At 36.9% G+C, this 10,363-nt stretch overlaps 1 protein-coding gene across 1 annotated transcript; it reads right to left on the bottom strand.

The window, feature by feature from the left end:
• Positions 1 to 4,783: 4,783 nt before the first annotated feature.
• SOSTDC1 (sclerostin domain containing 1) lies at positions 4,784 to 9,082 on the bottom strand. The gene is made up of 2 exons (XM_059395715.1): positions 8,777 to 9,082; positions 4,784 to 6,234 (listed from the first exon to the last, which is right to left on the bottom strand). The coding sequence occupies exons 1-2, from the start codon at positions 8,979 to 8,981 to the stop codon at positions 5,819 to 5,821; spliced, it is 621 nt and encodes a 206-aa protein (XP_059251698.1). The 5' UTR covers positions 8,982 to 9,082; the 3' UTR covers positions 4,784 to 5,818.
• Positions 9,083 to 10,363: the final 1,281 nt, after the last annotated feature.

The raw sequence follows: 10,363 nt of genomic DNA, 5'->3' as shown, positions 1-10,363 counted from the left end.
ATAATAAGAGAGAATACATCTATAATACTGTACCATAAAAAATCCGTGTATTCCTGGATTGGCTCAGTTCCAACCCATGTTATTCGAGGGACACCTTTATTAATATATAGTGCTAATTAAAGATCATAATGGATTGCTAAAAAGTCCTGGTTACTAGACTCCTGGTTTCTTTGTATTAGTCTATCTTTCAAAGCCAAATTTAGGTTAATTTAGGAGAATTTAATAACAAATGCCCCCCAAAAGCCTTTATTCCTACTGAAAAAAGAACTAATATTTTTCTTTTAATAGTAAAATGTCAGTTTTAATAACAATGAATTTTGGTTGAATATGTTGGTATCACTGACAATGTCATTCAGTTTAGACACCCTGTCTCAGATTCAAGGGCCTAATCCCACCACTAAAAAATAAAGTCGATAATGCAAGGTAATCCTTAGTGTGCAGTTAGTAAAATGCACAGGAAAATATTTAGTTTCCTTAATATATTTCCCAAACTGTTTCATTCTTCTTTTGTAACAGAAAATAAATCCTTCAGCAAGTCTGTCAATGCAGATGAAAAACTATCACTCAGTCTAATTTGCACTGGAAATAATTATGCAGTCAGTTTGGCATTCATTTTAATCAGTTCTTGAACCTGGAAGCTAAAACATCTTTCCTTTGGGATTTCTGTAGTAGTTGCTACCCTGTAGCTCTTCTAGACAATTTGCAAAATGTGCAGGCTAAGGCACCAAATGCAATGTTAGCTAATGAGTCAGGAGTACGGATAAACTAATGGAATTGAAAATGACACTGACAAGGAGCACATCTTCTGGGTGTCTATTCGAGAAGGTCTCTCTTTGTGGACGTAACAATAATGGCCAAATATCGACTTAGTTCACAAATCTAGATTCATTTAATTTAACACAGAGTTGTATTGGAATAGGTTCCAATAAGACCAAGAGGAAAGAAAGTATTCTTTTTTTTTTTTTTTTAAGATTGTATTTATTTATTTGAGAGAGAGACAGTGAGAGAAAACATGAGCGAGAAGGTCAGAGGGAGAAGCAGACTCCCTGTGGAGCTGGGAGCCCGATGCAGGACTCGATCCTGGGACTCCGGGGTCATGACCTCCGCAGTCGCCCAACCAACTGAGCCACCCAGGTGTCCCAGGAAGAAAGTATTCTAACAAGAGAACATACTCTAGCACTGAGGGTCCTAAATCATTTCCCCACTGAATTTCTTCTGGGTGTCTACAGGATTTTATCAAAGATTTTCCATGCATTTCACTTTATAGGAGAACTGTATAACTAGAGGAAGCATACAAATGCTGAATTTAAGGTGAGTTTCCACCTCAGTGTTAAGAAACATTTTCAAGAATTACATCAAATCCAAATGCTTTAATTCCATCTACAATGAATTCGATTTTGGTACCTAAATTTCATGGTGATAGCAAAAAAAGGATATTCCACATACTAAATTTAAACTTTCAAAGACATAAATTTTATTCAACTGTGTGGAAGTTTCCTGATTTTGCTTTTTTTTTTTTTAAAGATTTTATTTATTTATTTGACAGACAGAGATTACAAGTAGGCAGAGAGGCAGGCAGAGAGAGAGGAGGAAACAGGCTGCTTGTGGAGCAGAGAGCCTGATGTGGGGCTCGATCCCAGGATCCTGGGATCATGACCTGAACGGAAGGCAGAGGCTTTAACCATCTGAGCCACCCAGGTGCCCCTGCTTTTATTTATTTTTTTTTCTGGTCTTGCTTTGACTAAATACTATTCTTTCCACCATAACTGCCTAGTACAACCATTCTGTTCAGTACCTATTAAAGTAAATATTGGGACACCTGGGTGGAACAGGCCATTAAGTGACAGATTGACTCCTGATCTCAGCTCAAGTCTCTACGACACAGTTGTAAGTTCAAGCCCCACATTGGGTCCCGCATAGGATGTGGACCCTACTTAAAAACAAACAAACAAACAAACTAATTAATTAATTAATTAATTGCTGGGGGAGGGAATTGATGAACCCAGATTTCTTTATCCAACAAAAATACCTTAAAAAATAAGTAAATCTCATGCTAAATAGACATGTCATGTTACATAATTTAAAAATACTAGTTCTAGTAGCAGATAGAATAAATGATAAAGCAAGATCTCCTAGTAAAACCTTACTAATTTGACATTGGGCTGAAGTAGATTAAGATTCAGTCTTTTTTTAATTTAAAAGAAAGTGACTTAATTGTCATTACTCTTCAAAAAATACATGGTAAAATAAACATGGTTAATAGAGTATTGTCAGTTAGCAGTTACTTATAATTAACATAAATGAATAAATATAAAGGATTTGTAATTAAAATATTTTTTTTTGCCACTAGATATTTCCCAAAGCTCTATGTATGTCCATGTTTAACTTGGGTATAGCACACAATATATATTATTTATTTGCATATGTGTTATTAATTTTCTTTCATTCTTATTATTGACATCTATCTATATATCTAATGTATGTATACATATCAATATTAATATCTATCTTCTATCTGTTGAGTCTCTTTAAAAAGTCCTTTATTCACAGTGACAAAAATAAATTTGATAACAAAATTCCGTTATGGATAGATATTAAGAATGTGAACTAGAGGTCAGACTCTGTTAAAATTATCACAATTCACCATTTTGAACTGATAGTTACTAAGGCGAGAAGACAATTATGCAGAGTTTAATCAGATGGGAATTTGTGAGTTAACCAGAGGGAAAAAAACCCTGAAATATAATCAGCAATTCATATGCAAGTGCTTTTTAGCATTTTAAAATAATAACTATAAAGCTACTCTTTCTGTTGACTTTTAATTTGCACTTCTCTGAAAGCTTGATTGTATCCTGGGCCTTTCTTATTGATTGCTGACCTTTTCCTCTCATTTGATGCCAAATACCAGGCAATGAATGCATCATCAATGCAACAAGGCCAGAAAAGATCAGTAAATTGAATGTGACCAGGAGAAATACATTCAATTCTTCACTTAGCTGAGACTAGAGAAGTCCTATTTAAAGATTTTATTTATTTATTTGACAGACAGAGATCACAAGTAGGCAGAGAGGCAGGCAGAGAGAGAGGAGGAAGCGGCTCCCTGATGTGGGGCTCAATCCCAGGACTCTGGGATCATAACCTGAGCTGAAGGCAGAGGCTTTAACCCACTGATCCACCCAGGTACCCCGAGAAGTCCTATTTATAATCTTCTTTTATTCCATTTCATTTTTCCTACTATATTAATTTACCAATTCACAATTAGCCATCCGATCAGGGATGATTTTAGCATTTTATTATCATCAAAACTTTGGTTTCAAGTGTTTTCTGATTAAAGGGCAAAAATATAGTCTTCTTGATTGTGAAAAGCTATTGTCAGGTCAAATTCATTTTATGCCTCAGATTTTGGAACACACTAAGTTTTAAGATTAACTCTAAGGCCATCTACTAAGTTGAGACAGAAGAAATGGCCGAAGTGTCTTAAATTTCTATTATGTTAACTATTCCATATGGAGCAATGATAAACAAATGAAATACCCATATAAAACAATGTATTTTTGGAATATTCAACCTATGATATAATTATTATGAATGTCTCAAATATTAATATGATGATATACTATGAAATAATAAGGCTGGAAGATAAATCAATAGTAGACTATGAATTGTCACTTTTTCTAATGGTACAATAGTTAGCATTATTATAAAATTAGAGAAGTTTTCTGTCTTTATATATGTTGAGACTCTCCTACCTCTTATAGAAGAGGGAAAATATTAATGTCCTTATTTAATTCACTGTGCCATGTGTAATATACAGGTGACTTTTAAACTTGCAATTACAAAGAGAACAACCTGGTAAAAGAGTACCAAGGACCCTTGATGCTCACGATCCAAAAGGGAAAACCAAGAAGATCTTATCAGGACATAACCAAGCCCCTTTGGTTCTCATTTGAAGCAATGGGATCAATCATTTGAATGAATTGGCACAGCAGTCGTGTGTGTGTGTGTGTGTGTGTGTGTGTGTGTGTGTGTGTATGGTCAAGGCTGTGTAATTTTGCTTAATATTATAACATGCCAGACTTGAAAACATTGAAAAATTAGCTTTTGTTTTCTTTGCTGTTTTTATGTTGTTTTCTTTGTTGTTTGGGGGGCCATGCAAGCGATTTTTTCACAATTCTTTCCTCAAACTTAGCTGCATGTTGGGATCACCTGGAAAACCTTAAAAACTGCTGATATCTGATTTCTAGCGCCAGAAATTGTGATGTGATTTGGATGACAGCCTGGACACTGGGTCTTGCACTATTTCGCCCAGGTGACTGTAATGGGCAGCAGACCTGGCCTCCTGGGCATATGCAAATATGATATTCTCATTACAACTCACTGCTGGATTGCCACCTAATTTTAAAAACATTTTTATTAATTTTTTTAAAGATTTTATTTATTTGAGAGAGAGAGAGAGCGAGAGAGAGCAAGAGTGGGGAGAAGGAGAAGCAGGCTCCCTGCTTAGCAAGAAGCCCGACATGGGACTCGATCCCAGGACCCTAGGATCATGACTGGAGCTAAAGGCAGACGCTTCACCAACTGAACCACCCAGGAACTCTGCCTCCTAACTTTTTAAATCAACCCTTTATGGAAAAGATTGTCTCTCTTCCTCTCTCTTCTCTCTTCTGCCAAGCATTCTGTCAAAACTAAAATGTGCCTTATCAAAAAAATCAGTTACCTTGCTACATATATTCTAATCTTTGTAAACATGTACTTTTTCCATACATGTTAAAGGCAAGGACAATAGCTTTTAGCAGTGTTTATTTTTGTTCAAAGAAACTGATGGAATTGAAGGTTAAATCACCTTCTGATTGCACAGATTAAACAAAAAAGTATTACATATTTCAGCTTTACAAAGCATCTTATTGATTTAAAAAGATCCATACTATTGATAAAGTTGATGATGCAACATATATGTAATAAGGAGACTAAAATATTTATTTTACATATCTACAACACGTATTCTCATATTCCTAGATCAATCACAAATCATATAGGAAAATATTTAGGTCCATGGAAAAGCTTCAAAACATAAAAAATTAACATTTTGAAAAAAATCACATGAAAGCTCATTAAATAATAACATTGACAAATAAATAGTTCATCAGTACTTATTAGCTGCTGCCATGCATTTCTGGCATTCCATTCTAAGCAAGGGTCAGCATGCAGGGTATAATTTCATACTATGAGACTGTCAAAAGCTACGGGGCTGAGTTCTGAAGTGAAATGTCACAATATCTTGCCCTCTTTCAAAGGAAATCACTCATGGCTGCTAAACTCTTCCCACGGAGATTACAAAAAAAAAAAAAAAAGAAAAGAAAAGAAAAGAAAAAGCACCTTTCTGAAGTGTTACTGTGAAGATTCGTGGCAACTTTTTTTTTAACTTTTTAATTTTGAAGGGGTTTTGTTAGGGATGGGAGTGGGGGATGGGTTGGGGTGTGGAGGGTGACGGAGAAGCCATTTTCTGTTTAAAAAGTAATGATTCAGTGATGTATACAGTACCACCAGTCTTTTGAGTACCATGGGGAATTAAAACTGCAGGTTGCCTGGGATTTAAATGCAAATCGCCCTCCTGGATATGCATACATCTTGAAAACTTTGAAAGGGAAAAGCTACACCAAAGAAGGTCCTGATACTTAGGACAGCTTGGTGGGTTTGATCAAAGCAGAAAGCATATATTTTCAAGTAACAAAATAGCAATGGCAGGCTCGAGTCTTCCAAGCAGTCGAATCTGTAAAGCAGATGGTTATGAGTCAGTCTAGTTGGGAGAGTCTGAGTTCTAACTCAGGCTGTGCTTGCTGGATTTGCTGGCTCTTTTCCGCTCTCTGTGGTGCTGGGCGGGCTTGGCAGGCGACATGCTCTCAAAGTTGTGACTGGACTCGTTGTGCTGTCGAGTGTACCTCTTGCACTTGCAGGCGGTGACCACTGTGATCTTGTAGGTGCGTGTGCTCCCATCTTGGCACTGCAGCTGGATTCTCTGGGTACGCGTTTTGTCATTGACACACCTCCATTCCTGGGAGCTCCTCCTGCTCCAGTACTTGGTTCCATAGCCCCCTCCAATCCAGTTGGGGAGCACCGGCAGGGGCAAGCATTCACCGGCACACACCAGCTCTTTCAGAGGGCTGATGCTGGTGCACTGGCCATCGGAGATGTATTTGGTGGAACGCAGTTCCCGGCAACCCACTTGAACTCGAGCTGCAGGAAAAAGAAAAGAATGTGCATTAAAGACAAGAAGCAAATGAACACTTGATTAAAAAAAAAAAAAAAAGTAATCTGCAATGACAAAAATTGTATCCAAAGCATAGCAAATTGTTAAATAGAAAGCGAACCCCTATTTTATTTTCACAATGTAAAAATCTGCCTGGGGGGTTATAGAGAGACTTTCATGAAAATGATCGGTTTACATGGCTATACATTTTTTGAAACAAAATAAACTAGGCCTGATTTCTGTTTTCATGGATAATATTCGCTGACTGCTTACTAAAGTATTTGAAAACCCCATTTTTTAAACTTACTCCCCAATAAGGCTTAAGCAATTCTTACACTTGTGTAAAATATTCACTTTTAGTAATCTAAAAAATAGTATACTTTAATGTTCTTTTTCTCACAGGTCATATCAGTTAATATCTGCAAGTGCTTTTAATTAGGTTTTTTTTAATCTACTGGGAAAATGTGGAAAGTATTTAAATATTGTGTATAATGCATATGCTCCCTACAATATTTTGTTTCAATTAAAAATTCATCTGCAGAGAATCATACATACATATGTGTACAAAGTCTGACATTTTGCATATCAAACTTAATAACTCTACATCTTAAACATAAATTCCCAAGCTATCTTTTAAAAACAAATATTAAAATGTTTGAAATGCAAAATGTCACTACAACTCAAAATTTGAAGAATATAAAAGACCCCCAAATCAGGAACGTATGGTTGCCATAACAACTTGGCTACATTTCCACAAATTTTATGGCAGAAAAATGCCTAACATGTCTGATTTACAACTGCGAAAAGAACCATGGTGTTCCTTTCCTGAACATTGGTCATGGCAAACTTTTTGTTTAGTTATTTGAATTTGGTAAGGATGTTCTCTAATTGGCTGTTTCTGATTACGTGCCTTCTGTAATTAAAGCAAAAATTAATCTTGAAATATTTGAGTTTTCCTTTCCATTGCTTTGTTATCTAAACTCTAGGAGAATTGCCTGTAAGAAACTTGAAAAGAAATCAAAGCTCGTTAGCCAGAAAAAAAAGAACGTTTCTAAGTATAGACTGCCGAAATTCGAAAGATAAAAACTGTAAGAAACACTGAAGTAGCCTTGCACTGAAGTGGAAAATCTAAAGCTAATTGGAAGGAGATACTGACTTAGGAGTTATACTTTGTGTCTCTGCCTCAGTACTTCTGAGGTGACAGATGTAGCCTAAAGGGATGTAGTAGTTGTAAAACAACTTCTGTAGATACACATACATCCGTACACAGTGCAGGAGGAAAATGAAAAGAGCAAACTAGTGGGCTGGTCAGTGTGCTTGCTCTGCCTGTGTGACTGATTCCAGCTTTCCTTCCTGCATCTGCCTTAGGAATGCACCTGGAAACAACCAGAGATGATTCCGGGTTGCCTAGCTTTTTGTTCCCCTGTGCATAGACGTTCGGCATTTTTACAGTGACAGCTCATTGACAATGCATACCCACCACATTGCTCAGTAATCTAATAATAATGAGATGCTTCCTGTGTACCTAAAAGCAACTCTCTTCATGAAAGTGAAAACACCTTGGTTTTCTTCGAAAGACACTCACAGGCATATTTGCTTTGACTTTTCAAAGGTCAGAGCTACTTTGAGCTGTTGAATGGAGTTGAAGTGCAGCAAAAGATGTGTGTCAGATTTCCTGTGCACTGTTTCTCTGTGTCTCTCTTAAGACCTGATTGTTAGCATGTGGACTTTTCTTGAAGGGAAGAAGTGAAGCAAAAGTTAGGAGAAAAAAATTTGAATTCCTCTAACTAGTGGTTCATTAGGGTGTCAGCTGAGCAAACAGAAAAGAAAACAAATCCTCACTGTACAAAATATTATTGTACTGTTATTATTTTAAATCTCTAAAGTTACAAAAGCTTCCCCAGCCTTTCATAGAAATAAAACAATTACTCAAATCTTGATCTGGTTAAGAAGTAAACATCTTAGAAAAATATGATTCTCCAGTATTTTTAGTTACATCTCTCTTTTACACTGATCATCATCAAAACTCTGAACTATTTCACTGAACATATTTGAGAAATCTGTGTGAGCCATTTTTTTTTTCCGGAAAGCCTGTGATTTCCTATACATACTCTGCTTAGTTATGTTTACACATTTTACCACAATTGTACGTGTCCTAAAACACACAGAAAACCACCTAAATTTAAAGTATCTAGAACCACACTTTAAAAAAAAAATTCTCATTTTGCACCCTTCTTAAAAAGCAACAGTTTAATTCCCAAAACATTTTCTCTTTTGGATGTCTGATAGAACTTAAGTCCACGCCTGCATTATCAAACCACTGTTTTAGTTATATTAACTTTGTAGGGAAGAATGCCAATCTACACATGCAGTAGATTACTCCCAGATTGTTGAGCAAAATATACATGGTTCAGGTTAGTTAGCAATGAAACAATTCTATAGGAATGTAAGCTAATGCTACCAAAGAAGAAAAAAAAAAAAAAAGAGAGAGAGAGAGAAAGCCAAACCAGGCAAGTAAAAGACACTTACTGTTCCGATCCAGTCCAGTGTTACTGAAATGCCTGCCTCCATTTCTGGCTTGATTCATCGTGCTGTTGCTGCTGGGGTATGCTGGAACAGGTTTAACCACATGTGAATAAAGGATTTCTGTGGCATCATTTTTAAAAGCCAAACAGCTTTTCATTAGGATGCATGCAAGGGGAATGAGATAGAAATGAATGGCAGGAGGAAGCATGGTGAGGAGAGGATTTGCCTGGCTGGAGAGCTGGTTAATTCCTTTCCTTCTGCTTCTGCACTGTAACTGTGAAATTCTTCCTCAAGGTTCCCTTTATATATCCAGTGAGGTTTGGCGTTCATTCAGGTGTAAAGTTGTATAGAGCTTCAGAGTGAAAACACAGAGAAGGGGTGGGATCCCTACATGACCCTGCAAAAGAATTTTACCAATGGAAGAGAAGACTACAGAAAAGGAGGAGCTTGGTATACAAATTGCCTGAAATTTCCGAGTTGTGCTTCATCAGTTTCTGGGAGCTGAAGCAGGCAGGCACATTGTATAGCAACTCCAGACTATCTCCCCTGCCATTTCCTCTCCTGAATCTAGTTCGCATTCGGGTTTAATTTAAATGAGAATACACTGCTGTGTATTTTGAAGAGATTTACATTCCCACAGTTGTTCTGTTCTCCCCCCTCAGATTTTAGAGTACGGAGTAGAGTAAGGGTAGCGAGCCCTTTTGTCCCAGATACTAGGTGGAATTCGTGTGAGTTTTGTGGGACTTGCACGGAGCACCTATTAAACGTATTTTGTTTCTCAAGAAGCAAACCAATATATGTATACATTTTTCCCTTTAAAGTATAAGGCATACGGAGCTCAGATCTGCCCCCTGGACACACTTAAATAATGCAGCTTTGATCTGCACAAACTGCTGCTCTGCTAGGTAAATTATTGCCAGGGGTTCTGTGTAATGAGCACAGCCCTTTCTGCATTCAAGTAACTACTATCAGTTTTCATCTGAAAAATATGTCACAATCATGAACATTCATGAAAAAAGCCATTTCTGACAGATTATTGCTAAGCAGATTCAAAATAATTTTTGCTAGGTTTTTCATGTGCTGCAGAACACACGTTCTACCTGTATTTACTAAGTATTTTGTTCACTGCTTCCTTCAACTCTCCTGCCCACGTAAGAAATTAGAACCTTCCTGAACTTCTGTATCCACATCTGCAACAGATGTGCCATTTACACGGCAATTCTCCAACACTTAAAAAAAATCATGTAATTTCATCTGATTTATGGGACATTTTGATTGGAATAATTACACACCCTGAATCCTCTTTTCAGTTTTAGGTCCATTTTTGCCCTTCGTGTGGTTACTAAAATGACTTCATAGCATGGAGATTTGGTATATCATATCTATCTGTCTATCTATCCATCCATCCATCCATCCATCCATCCATGTCACCAAGTAGCACTAGTGACAATGAGGGATAGATAATTCTTTGTTGTGAGCGGCTGTTCCCAGTGTTTAGCAGCACACCTGGCTTCTACCCTCTAAATGCCATTAGTAGAGCCTCACCCCACCATTATAACAACAAATGTCTCCAGCCTTCGCCAACTATCC

This window comes from Mustela nigripes, chromosome 4, assembly GCF_022355385.1.
Source record: "Mustela nigripes isolate SB6536 chromosome 4, MUSNIG.SB6536, whole genome shotgun sequence".
Taxonomy (NCBI): Eukaryota; Metazoa; Chordata; class Mammalia; order Carnivora; family Mustelidae; genus Mustela; species Mustela nigripes.
This window is presented reverse-complemented; position numbering and strand designations above follow the sequence as displayed.